At 41.9% G+C, this 18335-nt stretch overlaps 1 protein-coding gene across 12 annotated transcripts in view; it reads left to right on the top strand.

Annotated features, from left to right (window-relative positions):
- The window catches only part of TUT4 (terminal uridylyl transferase 4), an 82728-nt gene that overhangs the window by 12122 nt on the left and 52271 nt on the right, over positions 1–18335 (top strand). For 9 of the 12 annotated variants that reach the window (XM_074221431.1, XM_074221425.1, XM_074221426.1 and 6 more), the window contains exons 3-11: positions 788–1429; positions 4927–5090; positions 6919–7035; positions 7620–7772; positions 10521–10698; positions 13165–13253; positions 14228–14279; positions 16400–16469; positions 17881–18007. In XM_074221431.1, the coding sequence (XP_074077532.1) occupies positions 877–1429; positions 4927–5090; positions 6919–7035; positions 7620–7772; positions 10521–10698; positions 13165–13253; positions 14228–14279; positions 16400–16469; positions 17881–18007 (1503 nt within the window). In that variant the 5' untranslated portion in view covers positions 788–876. The other 3 variants (XM_074221433.1, XM_074221434.1, XM_074221437.1) reach the window with 2 other exon arrangements.

Genomic DNA, 18335 nt, shown 5'->3' on the forward strand with positions numbered 1-18335 from the left:
TAGCATAGGCGTATGCATTTGAAGTATAGAAATCAATTAGAAGTAAATTTGTAAGTCCGTTTCCTACTTGTTAAACATTTGAGTTTTGTGGCAGATGCATTGTTCCTCCTTTGGGATGACAATTCCCATTATATCCCTAGGACTAAGTAGGTTCTCTTGGCTTGATTTTATTAATGCTTCTGTCAGTTTTGAGTAATGTCAGTGCTTTTGTTCGCTTTTCATGTATTTTTTCACAGAATGATTAATTTAAGCTACTCATACTTCCAGAAGTGCTAAAAGTCTATTCAAAAGTAATTTTCTATGTTCAAGTATGAAGGAAAAGCAAAGATTATCAGTAGAAATAGTAAATGCTTGATAAGAAGGTCATATATAAAAGGATCACCTGGTTAGTATCACCTCAGACATGTTGCAATATACTTAGTCCAACAGACTCAGAATTACTGGCTTCCATCCCTTCCTTATTTTTACATGTAAACTCTAAAAGTTCTATTACTGTTTTCAACCTTGTGTTTGTTGAAATTTTTAATGAGTCATTCCATTCTGCTCTTCAAAAATTCCCTTGTTGTTTTGATGTCATGGTTACTGTAATATCATTAGGACCTCCTCATTGGGTACCTGTCCAATCTGTTATGCTATTAGTGTGTTTTAATTCATTGTGAAATTATTCATTTCTGGGTTTTTTCAGCTTAAGAAGCAATTTTTAGAAAACTTCCTTTGTCTCTTATCAGATTATTGTGGCTGTTGTTATTTTCACATTTTGAATAATTGATCTTCTTTTCTCCAACAGTTTACTTGCCTGAACTGGACTGAAAAAGACTCAGATTACTGGAGATCATCTTTTTTAAGGTATCTCAAGAGAAGCAGGCCTTCATAATAATGGAAGAGTCCACAAGCTCTAAAAATGGAAATCATGAACCAAGGAAGTCTGCTCGGGTTGTTTGTGAAGAAAGCAAAGCTCTTAGAGCTCCAACCAATCAGAATTTGAAACCTAGAAATGATAGAGTCATAAGAGACATTGGAAGAAGTTCTCCAAGTGGGAACAGTAGTAAAAAAAATAAACAAAATGATGTTTGTACAGAAAAAATAGAACCTAAATCATGTAAGGTAAATACCTCTAGTGTTCCAGGCTCAAAAGACTTGGGATCAGGCCTTCAAGATCAAAGTCACTGCAAAGCAAAAAAGTCACCAGGCCCACTGGCAACTGCAGAAGGCCTCAAACCAGTGAGAGCTCAGCAGACTGAAGAAGAGTCTGTTCTGACCTCCTCAGCTTTGGAGAAGGATGGGAATAAAAACACCCTCCCAACTGCACAAAAAGGGAAGCTGGCTTCAGAAAATACATCAGGCTCTCCCAAACTAAAACCATGTACAGATAACACAAGTGACTCTGGTAATAGTATTGCAGGAGCAGAAGACAAATCTGATGACTTGAGTAAGTAGGAGTTTCTCTGCACATCAGCTTTCTTTGGGGGGAGGGGGAAGAGAAGAGGTCCCTTTAGAAATGCTTCCTAATTTGCATGACTTCTTAATTACAGAGAGAAGTCTTTGTGATATATAAAGCTTTTAATTCAGGGGGCAGCTAGATAGTGCAGTGGATAGAGTGCACCAGCTCTGGAGTCAGGAGGACCTGAGTTTAGACACTTAATAATTACCTAGCTGTGTGTCATCTTCGGGAAATCATTAACCTCACTGCCTTGCAAAAACCAAAAACCAAAAACTAAAGTTAAATCCAATTCCATATTAGTTCTTCCATATTTATTACTTTCAACTGATCTTAAAGATTATTTTTGATTCTAACTGTGTAACAGAAAAATATTTCAGAAACCTAATTGAGGTCTTTAATATGTATCCATATCTAGAAATACTTGGTAGATCCTGGTTTTTGGTTTGGATTTTTTTTTAAGCATTCCAATGCTTTGTCCATAATTATTAGAAAATGGAATTACCCTTAAATTACCTTTAGAAATAGATTCATAAGAGTATTTAAAAGGTGCCTTATTTCAGGAATGAAGATTGAGACTCAGAGAAAGGGGAGCAACTTGCCCACAGCCACAGGTAGTTAATCCGAGCTTGGACTGAAACTCAGATCTCCAAACTTCCCAAATGTAGTTTTTTTCCCCTCCACTATACCAGGCTACCTCTGATCTTGGTAGGAGGAGGAGGGGAAAGGAAGATATGTCATTTGATTATTTCATCTTTTCCTAGTCTTTAGAGATCTGAGTGATAATGCCTTTAACAAGTGTAACATTGCTTCCAACTCCATTGAGAACAATCTAATTCTAAACCTCACTTTGGATGCATTAAGCACCCTGTTTAGCCTTATAATTTACTGACTGCTGCTTAATGATACATTGGCTGTGTCTCCTGAGTGTTTTGATGCCAGTTTTGCTGGAATCTTGAATGATTCACCTTTCCTGATGAAGGCACAGTCATACTTATCCTGGATGGTCATAGATATGAAACCTTCAACCAGACCAGATCCATAGAGTATTAAGGTTAGGGGAGGACCTTAGAGCTGATCCAGCCTAACCCGTCCTCTTTTTACAGTTGAGCCAAATAAGAGGCTCAGTTGGGACTCGTCTTGCCCAAAGGTGAATGGCTGGTAGAAGTGTTGGAGCTAGGATCCAAGCTTGGGTCTTCTGACTCCCAAGTCCAGTGAATGATGGAGTAAGATTTTTCAAGCCTGGCACATTTATTAGCTTGATTTGGGCTAAAAAAAAAAAAAATTCCAGGTTTACCTCATGGAACTTAAATTATATTATACTTAGGGTTTGCAAAGTACTTTACGCATCTTTGTCATTGGATTCTCAACAACCTACTTGAGAAGTAGGTATTTTTGGCTGCCCAGGCTCCCACTGTTCCTAAGAAAGGGGTCTTCCTGAATCAAGTATACTGCTCTGTCCCCCTGGGGATCTAGACAGAGCAGTTGTTCAGAACATTTCTCTGAAACGACTCCTCCATTGTCTTCTTGACACTCTCCCTTTGCTTTACTCATCTTATTTTTGGGGGGTTTTTCTATATAGAGAAGAATTGTCTAACCAATTAGTGGAGTCTGAAGGAATAACCTTTCGCCTTATGTAGACTGGGGTCAGACTTCATAGCCAGATCACCAAGAATTGGATCTGATCCAGTTATAAGGGAGCATGAAGCTGTTCTTCAGCCCCAATGCTGGCCACCCATTTTCCCTGCCTCTCACTACCCTGCTTCCTTCACAGGTGTTGGTGTTCCCATCCTTCTTTTTTCCACCTTGGCTGACTCCTCCCTAACTCTTATTAGCTCTGCCCTCCGGTTTGAACTACTTTAACCTCAGAAAAAGATTCAGGCAACTCATGGACTGTAATGTGAATGGAGCCAGAGATGTCCGATTCTGTTGTAACATGGTCTTAACTGGAACAATATCAATCAATAATGTTGGGCTCCACAAATGACCTAGCAGCTTCACTCCTTGCTGTGGGCCTAGTTGCCTGGATAACCCAGCTGAACCTTTGAATCAAATTAAGTTTATGAAGGTCTGGTCACATCTGCACCCTTAGATCAGATGTGGAAACTTGGCTGGCACCTGTTTTTCACTCTAAGTGGTGTTTGGTGTTTTTGAGCATCCCTGAGTCCACGTTAGTTTGCAGAGCCTAGAGAAGAGGCAGAAGGACAGATCCTTGTTCATCAATGGATGGCTTCCTGAGAAGGCCCATGAGAATGGAATTTTGGTAGCTCAGATCAGATTTTAAATGAACTTAGTGAGGCTGATTTCTATGGGGAATTGTAAGGTGATGTCTTTTTTGTAAAAAGTGACCCTACCATGAATGTTTCCCTTCCTATCATCTTCCCTACCACCATCAAAAAAGAGAGATTGTTGTATTTGATCGACCTCCTCTGGGATTCTGCCTTAGGACTGGTGCGTCCCACCCCTTTATTGTACAGAAGGGGAAACTGAGGCCCAGTGACTTCCTGAAGATCACTTGGTAGTAACAGAGCTGAGATAAAAGCCAGCTGTCAAGGGTTTTACTAGGAGGCTGAATGCCAGACACTATACTCCTTATGTTCTTGTGCTCCACATTCTGTTATCAGACATTTTGAGAAGACATTTATTAAGTGCCTTCTGTGTACAGAATCCTGAGAAAGATCGCTTCCTCCCAAGTCTTATCTGAGGTTTAGCCAAACCAGTTCAGAAAGATTCATCCACAGAAGGTTGGCCACCAGGTGATTATTCTAATTTCAGAACCTTGACTTGTATCAGTGGAGATCACCAGATCTAAAGGCAGGGGTCCCAGGAACCCTGCTTGGGTCCGAGCACAGCAGGACAGGGACTTGAGTGGTTCTGAACTCAGTACTGCTAAGTATAGTCCCCAAGAGGGAAACCTCTGATTCCAGATCCTAGTGCTGATGATTCCATTTCTAGCTTGTTAGCTTTAAATGCCTGAACTGGAAGCTGAGAGGCCTGGCTTTTCCATTAATTCACTGGGTGACCTAGAACAAATCCATTCCTTGTACTCCAGTGCGGGTAGATCTTCCTCCTGTCCCCCCCTCGCTGGTGCTTCTGCCATCCACCTCTGGAACATTTGACCCAGGTGGAGCTTTGGGGCCACTCCCCCCTCCAGCTTATGTTTCCTCTTCCTTCATGTTCTCTTCCCAGGTGTGGGTGCACTCCATGGGGACCACCACAGGCAAGTCCTTGGACTTGTGCGCTTCAGCTTCTTCAAGTGTAAGATTAGGCAGTAACACTCCTCTCGCCAAGAACATCTGATGGGAGAGGATATGTTTTGCAAACCTTAAAACCCCTGAGAAAAGGATGTCATTCTTTAGCACTGTGTTTGGAATGATTTTGGTCTCCCTGGATCTGTTTTTTATGCCTTTTGGTGGGGTGTAGGGCAGCATTCAGGATGTGCTCAGTGGTTCTGCTAGCCATGATTTCCTACCTGCTTCCTTCTCTAGGTAAAATGAAGAGTGCTGAGCCAACTAAAGACCCTCCTTCAGAGCTGGATTACCTAGAAAATGCCACCACAATCGATGAGTCAACGCTGACCCCTGAGCAGAAGCTGGGGCTGAAGCAGGCTGAGGAGCGCCTGGAGCGAGACTACATCTTTCGACTGGAAAAAGTAGACTATCCTCCTTGGCTTTTGGGGGGGCTTTAGGCTGTGAGGCTTCTCCTTCTGCTCCTCCCTCCTGGGGGGGCTAGGCTCCTCTTCCCTCTGTGAAAATGATCAAGGACCAAATCATGCTAGACAAGAGTTCTCAATGGGAGACTGAGGACCCTTGGGTGGTGGCCTTTCCTGCTAGTTGAGCACTGGACTGGGGAAGAACAGTCCATTCAGAAGGAAAAGGTCTAACCTAGAGTGAAGGAGGCTAGAGCTTTTGGTAAATTAGCCAGACAGAGAAGAGAAGAAGCATCACACCCAGGGTAGAGAAGAGAAGAGGAGAGGAGGGAGGAGAAGGGGAGAGGGAAGGGAGGGAAAGAAGAGACAAGAGGGAGGGGAGAGGGGGAGGACAGGAGGTGAGCTGAGAGGAAAGGGAGACCAGCCTTGTTGAAGGCCTCCAGATTGAAGAAGGGGATATGGTATCCTCAATGCTCCTTTTGGGGGTTTCTGCCCCACCCATCTCCCGCTTTTGGCCTCAGCTACTCTCTTTGGGTTCTAGTGGTGGGAAGCAGCCTGGGTATTCCTGAGGTTAAAGGAAGAAAGTTGTGATTGGGAAAGGGCTGGGTCAGAAGAGATGGTGAAGGAGAGTGATATGGGTTTGTTGTGGGCTTGGGGGTGTTTACTTAGTAGAAGCCTCATAAAAAGCATCCTGATTGATTGCCAAAGCCCCACACCCTCTTCTCTTCAGTTATTTCATTTCTTTTATCTAAGACCTTTTTGTTCTCTTAACCCTTCGCATGTTTCCAACCCAACATGCACACTTGTGGGGAACTAGCAAGAAGCCCTGACTTTTCTGCCCTTTAAAACTGAGCAGGATCAGCCCTCCCCAGTCTTCTCTGGTTTACACGTTCCTGTGGTGCCACCTATTGGCACATCTAACTAAGGATTCCTAGAATTTAATGCAGTAACTAAGGCCTCTCATGTGGACAGCATCTCACTCCTTCACTAGTGCTTTGCATGTGCATTCTGCATTAGCTGACCTGGGTCATAGAGGAGTCCTGGGAGATGGTCCGCTGAGGTTGTTGTATGGAAGAGAGAAAGTGAAGTCTGAAGGGGTGAAGGAAGCAACTCAGAGTTAGACCTTGGGTCTTCCCACCTCCACCGGAGGATGGGCTCTGGTGGCAGCCAGATGGGGAGGAGTGGGAAGGATCAGATTCACATGGAGTAAGTCTTGCTCATGATGGGGATCCTCTGGCATCCTCATCCATATTCCCATTGATAAAAGCACTTTTTTCACAAACACTTTGTGAGCTAGGGAGTACTTCAATTATTGGGGCCTCTGTTTTTCAATTGAGGAAAGTGAGTCTCAAGATTAATTACAACTTCTTGGTCATCAGGCTACTAAGTATTAGAGACAGGATTGGAACTCTGGTCTTCCTTGAACTAGATGGGACAATCCTGTTGCATTCTTTTCTCTTCTTTGCCTATAAATACATATTGTCTGGTTAGATCTGGAACTGTTATTCTCATGACTGTTTTGTTGCCAGAAAATACTATTGCTTATAGTACTGATGGGTACAGAGGCTCCCCAAACATTTTTCCCATCCTTAACTTGGGCAGGTGAGTTTTTGGACACAGTTTGCAGGAATTGGCATTTCTCTCAATGAAGTTTTACTTTCTTGGTTTCCTAAATTAGTTCCTGGTAAATTTACCTCTTTGGAACCTTAAGAAAAGTGCCATTGAAGGTTTGCTCTGTCGACTCCACTGAAGTGACTGAGAACAACCAGATTTGGTGTTGTGTGTGTGTGGGCTTTGAGTCTCCTGTTACCTCTTCACTTTTCTCTTTCAGCGCTCCCCGGAATACACCAATTGCCGATATCTATGCAAATTATGCTTAGTTCACATTGAAAATATCCAGGGAGCACATAAGCACATAAAAGAGAAACGGCATAAGAAAAACATCACGGTAAGTTTGTGTGGTGTTGTTCCTTTTGTTTTCAAAAAAGAATGTCCCATTCAAGTTTTTGATCAAAGTACCCATAAAGTCGCTTTCCATTCTCTAAAATCTGAATGTTGAACTAGGAGCAGCGCTCCACATGGTGTCCTGATCACTCTTTGGAGGACCTCTTTCTTGAGGGACCTGCAGAGAGAACAGGGTGCTTCTCTTCTATGTTGGGGGGAGGGGCGTCACCAAATTAGAAAGGGTGGGAAGTGACAAGCTAATGGCCATGTGTTGTATTGGCCAAAGCAGCTGCTTTCATGTGGCTAAACTTGGTTTCTGACTTTTTGGGGGTAGGCTTTGTGTGCCTTTTGGTAATAGTTCAATACAGGGAACTGTTTAAAAAAAGATTTGACTCTGAATTTGCCTCCTTCAATGGATACCTCTACTGTATCCCATTAGCACTGTATAGGTACTTTACTGCCTTTTGTATTTGATTTCCATGACTACCCAACAAACTATTCAGAACATGTCATGTAACATTATTTTTCTTTCATTCGTTCATTTATTCATTCATCTGAACCTGTCATCACTCAACACTATGAGAGCAGAGATCTATTAAAAACACCAGATCCAATGATCCCTGGCTCGCTCTTTCCATGTCTCTCCCAACAACTGGACCATTGGCTCATCCCACTGAATTTTCCACCTCCCAGTCAGCTGTTTGTGGTCCTGTGGGATCCAGTCTACACAAAGCATTATGTGTAGGTGAAAATAATTTTGTTAAAGTATTCTTGCATCATCTTCTCATTAAACATGCTGCTAATATGCCCTGTTGATTGAACCTTTTAAGAAGAAAAGCGGGCCTGCAAACATGGGTGCTTGGCCAAGAGGCATCCTCTAATTGGGAATTGCAGATAGACCCAAGGACGTTGAAAGAAGGGAGTTATCTTGCTTCCCTGGCTTTAGAGTTCCCAAGGCTAGGTGAGCTCCATCTTTAGCCAAGCTTTCATCACAGGAGAGTTTGAGTTTAACAATGAACTAACCTTGGCGGGGGGGGGGGGGGGGGGGGGGGGGGCTGCCTAGAGGGGGAGGACTAGCCATGGGAGCTGTGTGACCAGGACTCCGGGATGGTTCTCTCCTCCTGGATCGGATGTAAAGTTAGGGTCGGTCTTGGCCCCTTTCAGCTCTTTGGCTCAAATCAGTTTTGGAACTTCTCTTAGGGCAGAGCAATTGTGACATTCCGGTCGAGGCTCAACCTGAGAAAAGTTAGTTGTCAATTAGGAGTGCCTCAGACGGTATTACTATGAACTGAGTTGAGGATCCATGGGTCATGTTGCCCCAACCAGTGTTCTTTCATCAAAATGTCATTATGGTGGGGTTTGGTCACAGCACATTAGTGACCACTGGTGGTCAGCAATGATCTGAGGGAGTGTTGGTGCCTTTCCCCAAGCCATTAATTCCCTGAGCTTGTCTGCTTACCTTCACCACATTGCTTATTACTCATATATAAGCATTCCTATGGAACTAACCTCTTCCCTGCCTCTCCCCATGTTGTTCTGCTTGCCATGAGGAGATTGGACTAGATGGTCTCTAAGGTCCTTTCCAGCGTGAAATCCAACCATCCTGTATTTTCCTGGAGCCACTTGGCAATAGAGGGCGTCTGTTTCCTAGAGGGTTTTCAGAGAAGTTTGCCTTTTTCCCTGTCCCAAGGGACAAGAGGCTACACTTGGCAGCTGGATTCTATCCAAGTGACAATACAGATGTTAAGTTGCAGCTGAAACAAAATCTTCTTGCCTTCTCTGTAACACAAGCACCTGCTTTGTTGCACCTGGTATGCTGGGAGTTTGAGGCAAAGAAGGAGGCATTCTGATTTTATTCCATGCAGTAGGAATTTTAAAAACCATGTACAATTTTTTTCTGTATGCTGATTCTCTCTTAATTGCTTCAGTCAATGGCCTTTTCTCAGTCTCTTCCTCCTTTCCCTAACTACTGCGGCTGACCTTTCTTGAATTTTGACCACAACGTTCTTCCCTTGGCTCCTCAGACCCTGTCTTCTCTTGGTTCTCCTACTTTGTTCGATCCAAATTCTCATTAGATAGATTCTCCTGTTGCTTACTACTCCCTAACTATGAATGCCCCGTGACTGTGTCCTGGGCACTGTTCTTTCTCTGTTCTCTGTCTCTCATTGTCTGTCTCTCTTTCTTTCTTTCTGCTAGCTATCTAATCCTGGATTCCCAACTGTCTACTGGACACAGCACTCCCTGGACTTCCCATCATTCTCTTAAACAAAGCACATGCAAATCAGAACTCCTATTTCCTTCCAAACCCATTCCTCCTCCCAAACTGGAGACCTTGGAGTTCCCCCAATCCTTGTGGCCAATTATTTTCCAAGTCTCATTGATGCTGCCTTCACAATATCTCTTGCATCTGTCCTCTTCATTCCATTCTTAGACCTCTACCCTAATTCAGACCCTCCTCACATCATTGTAATCCCCCTTAATTGGTCATCTCTCTAGAGGCAAGGGGGTTTAGCAGAGCACTTGGGCTAGAGACAGGAAGACCTGAGTTCAGACCTAGTCCCAGCCTAGCTGTGTGGCCTGGGGCAAGTCATTTACCCCTGTTTGCCTCCAGTTTCCTCAACTGTCAAATGAGGCCCTCACAGGGTTGTTGTGAGGATCAAATAGAGAATATTTGTTTAGTTCTTAGCACAGTATTTGGCACACCCAGTAGATGCTTCTTCCCTTCTTTCTGTCCTGTAATATCATCCTAACTGCTAAATTGACATTTCTAAAGCCCATATCTGACCATGTGAGCTCACCCCCACTCAAAAATCTTTTAACATTGTGCTGTTGCCTCTTAGATAAATTAGAGATTTTTCCATCTAACATTTCATCTGACTTTCCCTTACCTTTCTGGTCTTCTTTCACTGGTTCCACACCAGACCTTCCGTCCAATGGATCCTTGAGTCAGCCATTCCATCTGTTGCCTCTGGGCCCATGCCTCCTGTGACAGGAATGCACTTTCTCCTCCACCTGGATCTTTGCTCAGCCACCTCCTCCAGGAGGCCTTTCTGTGATTCTTCTCTGATACCTTGGATTTTCTCCCTCTTGAAATTATTATATTAATTGATGTACATGTTGCCTCTCCTTGCTAGATTTTAAACTTAATAGGTGTTGGGTAGATGCCTAGTCGATATTTTTAAAACTCAATTGGAAATAGGATTTAGAGCTGGAAGGGTCCTTAGATAGAGATGATCTAGTCCAGGCCCCTTACCCTCATAGATGAAAAAATTTGAGGTGCAGAGATGGACTTACTCCAAGTCAGAGAATTAATAGATAATAAAGCAGGATTCTTAGATGGTGCTTAGCAGAAGGCCTTGCACGCAGTAGGCACTTTATAAATGTTTGTTGACCCGAAACCCAGGCCCTCTGACTCCTAACTCAGAGGTTTCTAAGCTACTTTATGCTGCCTCCATAACTTCACCTTGCAATTTTTTGTCCCCCTGATAGGAAAAACAGGAAGAAAATGAACTCCGAGCCCTGCCACCCCCTTCCCCTGCCCAGCTGGCTGCTTTGAGCTCCACCCTCATGCAAGCAGCCAAAGAACAAGGGATTTCGGACAATGACTTTGGCTTCCGGCAGGAAATTGTGACTGAAATGGAAAAGGTTATACAGCAGCGTTTACCAGGTACAGAGGTTCACCATCATCATTGCCATCATCACTGTCATCCTCCACGAAGGGCTTTTCTTTTCTTCTTCTAAGGCCTGACCCAAGGCCTTTCATCTTCTTCCCCCATTTTTTCTATCTCGAAATGAAAGTTTTATTGAAATTTTTGTTTTAAAAGGCAGTTTTTCTCTGCTTTTCAGGGACTCCTATGAAAATGATATATTTGTATTGTTTTAGAAATGGAATAGTGAAGAGCTAATCATGTTAGGTTTCTGTTTTACCATGGGACCAGGGAGAATTTAAGTCAATAAAAGTATATCTTCTAGAAGGCATCCTTCCCAGCAGTTGTCCATAGGTTTGGAGTTGTAAGATTATGCTTTTGATCCACAAGTTCCTCCTATTCCTACAGCTCATATAACCCCTTAGGCTTCATGCCTTGAGAAAGATTCCTTTCTGAGTTGCTGTGACTGAAAACCTGCAGCCAACACGATTGTGAGCCTGCCCAAGCTTAGCTACACTGACCCTTGGGTAGCACCCTCCTTCCCTTGCCAGAGATGGTGTCACACTAGCTTGGAGCCATCAAAGACCCAGGGTCACATCCACACCACACCCTACCATGCCCCAGTGAATAAAGTATTAGCAGAGGGCACTTTTGACTCGCAGAGAAAGGGACATGAGGGCTCTACAGAAGAAAACCCAAAAGAGGGGGCATTGAGGATGAGTTGAGAAGAGAGGTGATTGTTTAGATTTTGATATTATTGTAATTTCTGTTTAGGTAGTGGGTTAGTGTTGAAACAGTCTCCTCCCATGTTGCTTGAAGGTAGCCAGATCCTAGGAGGTTGCCTTAGGGAAAGTGGTGTAGGCACATTGGATATCCCTCTACTGCAATACATCTCTGGAGCCTTATTGGCTCTGCCAGTGTCTTGGGAAAGATCTGGTCAGTCTTGCCAGTCTCAGGGCTTTGGGTGCAGGCCCATGTGACAGACATCTGAGAAAATTAGTTTTCATTAAGTTTGGGAAGTCATTGGCAGTGTACTTGCCAACAGGTGGTGATTATTTTTGACCATAGCAACCCATGAAAGTGCTGAGGCATAGAAAGATTGTGGTTTAACATCAGGAGGGCAAGTGCACTCACTTCCAATCATGTATCTTGGAAATAGTAAGAACTCTCCTCATAGGTGGCCTTTTGTCCCATTTCTTAAAGATGTGCCTTTTTTAAAATGGAAAGGAGAAAATTACCTGTACCTCTTTAATTTAGCCAGATAATTTTTTTCTTTTTTTAGGAAAGAAATATATAAGAGAAATTTTTTTTTTTAAAAAGTGAATGTAGTGTTCATTCAGATTCTGTAGGTGTTTTGGGTTTTTTTGTTACTGTTTTGTTTTTCTTCCTCTGGATGGGGGGGATAGCATTGTCCATAGCCAGTCTCCCAGGGTTGTCCTAGTTCTCTGAACAGCTGAGAGGAGCTACATCCATCAAGGTTGATCAACTCACATTGTTGCTAATGTGTACAATGTTCTCTTGGTTCTGTTCCCTTCACTCAGCATCAGTTCTTGTAATTCATTCCATACTTCTCTAAAGTCAGACCAATAATGTTTTTTTACAGAATGGTACTCCATAACATTCGTATAACATAACTTGTTCAGCCATTCCCCAATTGATGGGCATCCCCTCAGTTTCTAATTCTTTGCCACTACAAAAAGAGCTGGAACATTTTTTATGATTTCTTCTAGTTCTAGGCCTAGTATTGGTATTGCTGGATCAAAAGAGTATGATCAGTTTTATTGCGCTTTGTTACTAGATAATTTTCAAACATCATTTGATAGCAACTCAAGATTTTCTTCATCAAGAAGAGAATGATACAACATCACAGTTTAGTGAGAACTCCCCTGCCTTTCCAAAATGAATGATTGTTAATTCTCACCTTAATCATGGGAGAGGCTACCCTTGTCCTCCTAGGGTACCTAAGTGCATTATGTCTTTCAAATTGGTCCCATCGAGAAGACCTCTGAGATGGTTAGCCCAATTGTCTCCCATTTACCTTCCTCTAAAGTAGAGTCACAGTCACAGCATCCAAGAAGATCCCAGTTGTGATCATTGGTAGTTATGGTTATTAATGACTTGCCTTTACTTCAGCATTGAAAAGCTCATCCACTCTTAGTACTCAAAGCTTTTCTTCTCTCAGAGGCTGCTTCTTATGTGTAGTAAATAGTCTGTGCCAGGTGGTCAGAGCCTTACTGGTTTGTTGCAAGTTTGCAGGTATCCTTATCGTTCCATTCTCCCCAGGCTAAATTGTTCATGAAAATAAAATGAAAGTCATGCCTCAGTCGCTGAAACATAAAATGACATGGTCGTGTGGCTAATCAGAGCTCACCTGTTAGAGAAGGAGAGAGGCAGAAAGAGGCATGTCTGGGGTTTATTTGCTGTCATTTCTTAGGGCACAATTAGCTTCTGTAGTTTTTGCTTAATGTACCTCTCTTGTCTTCCAGACTGTTCGCTTAGGCTGTATGGCTCCTCTCTGACTAGGTTTGCTTTTAAAAGCAGTGATGTTAATATAGATGTAAAATTTCCATCTAAGGTAAGTAACCATAAAAGTATCCCATCAATGGTTCTCTGAACTTAGTATTTTTGCATCACTTTTGTCTGGTGAAACTTCCCCAAAAGTAGGAGGACATTAGTCTCTTTAGGCCTAAGTCCTGCAAGTATTTATCCATGCAGATACTCCTAGGCAGAAGGGGGCTGAGTGGGGGCCTCATCTGCTTCTAGAGGCTGGCCATTATTATCATAATAGCAACGGTTCACCTTTCGAGAGAGGACTCCCAGATTGACATAAAGCTTTCCTCCCAACAAGGCTGTGGTCAGAAGGCCTTTTGGTCAGGGGGTCAAAGGGCCAGAGAGGTAAGTAACTGACCCACTGACCTTCATGAGCTGTCACTTGGCAACTGGAGTCTCCTTTTATGCCTCCTGACTGTCAGTGCAGGTCTTTTCATACTCAGCCTCACTGTCAGGCCTGTGGACAGCAAGCAGAATTCTTTTTAATCATTTGTGTACATAGATCTTGAATCATAAATGTTGAATCATAAATGGACTTTTTGAGGTTTGGTTCTGACATAATTTGGGTTTGTCACAAGTTCCATTCCAAAAGATTCATCTCTTTCATTAAGAGCAATACAATAAATATTAAACATTAAGATTCTGATGAACTTGTTTGCAATAGATTTTAGTGGTTAGCCTTGTGGGCAGTGTGTTCCTAATAAGCATTGAAAATGTCCCCTTTGCTTTTGCAGTGAAATTGCAAAATCAGTTCTTTTTCTAAGGACTCACAAGTCCTTGTAACGGTGCTTGAGTATTAGATTCCACATTATTTGCTAAACTGTAGTTCTGTGGCTGAGATGGTAAGGAAAAAAAACGCAGATTTTTCTTTTTATTTCTGTAATTTTAAATAAAATTATGACCATAATTTTAACTTGAAATGCCCTTTCATGAGGTTAACTCTGATGTTCTACTCTGAATTGAAAACTGGTATTAATTTTATCTTGTAATTTTTTTCAGATGAGTCACCCAGATGTTCTGATTCAGGTGCTTGACATATTAAAAAACTGTGGTAAGTTTTTGTTTTTTTTAATTGGCACTCTCCAAAGAAGGGTGTGTTAGGATAGGTTCAGTTTAAATTGGTTATGTAGCTAAAAAAAAAAAATTAAAATTCATATCCCTAGCCCAATTGAGTCATTGGACATATACCACATTTCTTTCAGTGTGCTTGTCCTAGGATTTAAATAGTAGCTATGCTAGCTTTGGAGGAGATTATTTGCAACCTAGAAAAAAGTCAAAAGCGAGTCTAGTTAAAGCAGTTTTGTTAAAAGTTGCAACTTGTTTGGGTTTTCTGTGGTTTATTTTGAGTATTGTGAAAACAGAAGTCCTTGTGCCAAAACAGCTAACTGGTTCTGATAATGAAAAGAGGGATAGAGTGAGAGCCTTTAAAAGGGGGGGAGTGTCAGTACAATATATTTTTCTGTGAATTTGAAGGTGTTTGATAGCCCCAAATTAGTTAGGTTAGTTTAACTGAAAGCACAAGAATCAAATCTTGCACACACCATAGACCTGCCTCATCTTCCTGATTTGCTCTGGCTTGCAGAAAAAACCATTAGAAAATTGGTACAGAATCTGTTTCACAGGAAGACTTTAGATACTAATTAGCTCGTCTTTGTCTTTGTATGCCTAGAACTCAATACACATTGGCCCAAAGCAAACTGTGAGTTGTTTCTCAACCGTGTGTCTGGTCACTTTCTCATTCTGCCTTTCCCAGGATCCTCGAGCTTCTCATTCTGATAATCAAACAACATTTATTGTCAATCAAACATATGTATTAAGTGCTTATTATGTCTTGGACCCTGTGCTAAGTGTTAAGGACACGGAGCCAAAGAAGGAAACAGAAGCTCCTTTGAATGTCTCTTGTATTCATTTTGATTTTAAGAAATGTAAAGATATTTTCAGTGACTATCATTTTTCAAATTTTGGTTTTTTTTGTGTTTTGTTTATGTGGTTTAAGTGCTTAGTACAAAAGATGTGCATCAGGCTCAGGGATTACCTCTCTAAAACCCCTCTCCCACTCAACCCTGCCATCTTCTTGGCTCTGTCCTGTCTTTGCCACTGTCTGCCCATCATCAGCCCAGTTGCCTGCATGATTCTGTACACCTTTCTTTCTCCCACCTTTTTACCATTATCTGTAACAATAATAATAATACTGATGATGATAGAAATGACTCAGTTATCCATAGGTATCAATCCCATTTTATAGTTGAACAAACTGAGACACCAGTAGTTTAAGACCGCTGTTTGAGACAGTATTCAAGCCTAGATTTCCTGGCCCCAAGGTCCAGGATTTTTTACCCACTGAAACTAATCACTTCCATTTATGTTTTAGATTCTATCTATCTTCCTTTTAGCTATTTTTTATTTTTCTTCTGGAATAATCAAGAAATTTTGCTCTTATTGTTTTGACATAGAGAAATGTTAAAAATGTAGTACCAAAATGGATCTTTTTATTCCCACTTGCATATGTGTACCTGCTCAGTATTAAGTTATAGATGTTTGCTATTCTTCATATATCACAAGTCCAGCTGTCTCCTAGCTTATTCTGACCAGTATTGGATATCTTCTGTAAACTGGAAATCAGATAGCTAAATCAGCTATTTTGGGGTCTCTAGTGATGGGCTGAAGGAAGGGGATAGACAGACACTCACCATCCTGTTTGTTTTAGATCCATATTGGTAGCACTGCATCTGGGGCCATGCAACAGCAGGAATACTAGCTGTCTAGTAGTATTAGCAATCTTCTGTTTGCATGTGGATTGGAAAGCCTTAATCATTGGAGGTAGTCACCACAGGACTCTTAGTAAGGCTATTGTCTTATAAAGTCAACATAAGAAAGCTCAATTCTTAGCAGAGAACACGTTCAACAAAATAGAGGACACTTTGGATGGGGAAAACAGTTGATCCTTAATGTCTATGGGTTCCTTTTTTAAAAAAATGAATTAGAATTTCTAGAATGTTCCTGATCTAATCCCTATTTACATAGCAAGTGCATAGAAAAAGATGATAGTCCTCCACTGCCAATACTGAAAATGTGAATTGTCTTTGAGAACTAATTCATGAGATTCTAGATGGAATATATTATTTAAATTATTGATTATATATCTTACATTTGTTTGTTTTTTCTTATCAGCATTATACTCAGAGGTGGAGTCTGACTTTCATGCCAAAGTTCCTGTTGTCTTTTGCAAAGATGTGAAGAGGTGGGTTGTGATAATGATAGAGGAAAAAAACTAAAGGAATAATCTAGCAAATAGGCAAGAAAGTCTCCCTTTTGGATCTCTGAACTGCTCTCTCTCTCTCTCTCTTGCTCTCTGAGAGCCTAGTTCCTAAACTGAAAAATAGTGAACTTAATGAAAATAGGTGGTTTAACAAACATATACAAATCTTCAACCTTGTACTTCAGTTTCCTGTATTTGGCTGAAACTTTAGTGTGTGTCCTTTGATGTTTGATCTTCTAGTCAGCTATCTTGAAAATAGAAATTGAAATCATTATTAAAAATAACCCAAAATAGCAACCCTAAATGATCATTGTGAACAGAGTAGGTGGTAGTAAGGGCAGAGATTCCCAAACACTGTCTTCTTAAAATTAACTCTTCACTAATCCCCTTGGATTATATTCTCTACCCCTGTTTTTGTTTCACAACATTGCCTTTTGAAAGGCTATAATAGATTATCTCATCGTGGTTGGGAATAATTTCCGGCCTCTAAGACACTTCTTCCAGAAAAGACCAGGTAATTCCCTAAAAGTCTAATTTGTAGGGGCATAGGGATTTACTTCCATTGTGGTCAAGAGACTGATCCAAAGGATAATTCAATTCAATTCAACAGGTATTCAGGCATTCAACACATATTCAGTGCCTCATTTTGTTAGCCCCTGGGCTAGATGAAAAATGACGCAGTTGTTGCTTCAGGAAAGTGTACACACAAATAAGCCTGGTGAAAAAAGTAGAAGGGAGTGTGAGCAAAGACTGGAACTAGAGACCTCTTCTTAGAAAGGATAGATCAGCCAATAAATTGGGAGAATAGGGAAAAAGTGTTTTGAATAGGGTTTTATTTATTTTTATACATACATGGCAAGAAGCAACCAGTAGATCAGAAAAAAATTCAGTATGAAAGATGAAGAAAATAATCCAGAGATCAGTATCCTTTCGGAATCCAAGATCATCTTTTTGTATTCTCCTTGGGGCTCCACTCCTGACCTGGGGGTTTTGACTAAGTCACCAGCCCTCTCTGTGCCAAAATTTCCTCACCTTCCAGCTAGGAAACTCTGTACTATAAAGACACTATTTCAGTCACCACCCAGTTTGATAGGTGGCTCAGATGTTAACCCATCAGTCCTTTGGAGAACTTTCTCTAAGAATAATCCACAGAGGCAGAGTAGTTGAAAGTCTGCCCAGGCATGATTGTGCATCAAGTAAGGCCTCTGTCCAGATGAGGCCAGTCACAAAAGGGGCCCCCGCTCCAGGGCTGTGGCATCCGAGACCCTGAGTGGATGTTTGCTTTGGGGGGAAAGTGTTGTGAGTAGAGAAGGCTAGCTGCAGGTTTGGGGGTGGCAGACTGTCTGAGGCCTTGGGTAGTTCAAATGAAGTATGTTTTTTTTTTTTTTGACAGTGGTTTAATCTGTAAGGTGAGCGCTGGAAATGATGTGGCATGCCTCACAACTGATTTGCTTGCTGCTCTTGGCAAGCTCGAGCCTGTCCTAACCCCCTTGGTGTTAGCTTTCCGCTACTGGGCTAGGGTAAGTGGAACCTGGGAGAAAGTACCTCACTTTTCAAATAGCCCCCAGATTTTTCTGGCACTAACATGGCAGCTAAAGTTCTCTGCTGCCTCTCAGAGGCAGAGGGGTGAACTGTCCTGGGTTCTGAAAGTCTCTACCAATGGCTTGTATGCTCTGGGAGCTCCCACTAGTCTGAAAAAGTCTTCAAGGAAGGGCCTGGCCCAGTCCCCCCCCCCCCCCAAAAAAAAAAATCCAAAGGAAAAGGATTGGTCCCCAGGTAATAAGTTCCCTTGGCAACAGTAACTTCTTTAAACTCTCTCCCAAAGCAGTGGTGTTGAAGTCAGCAGAG

Source organism: Macrotis lagotis, chromosome 2, assembly GCF_037893015.1.
Source record: "Macrotis lagotis isolate mMagLag1 chromosome 2, bilby.v1.9.chrom.fasta, whole genome shotgun sequence".
NCBI classification, from domain to species: domain Eukaryota; kingdom Metazoa; phylum Chordata; class Mammalia; order Peramelemorphia; family Peramelidae; genus Macrotis; species Macrotis lagotis.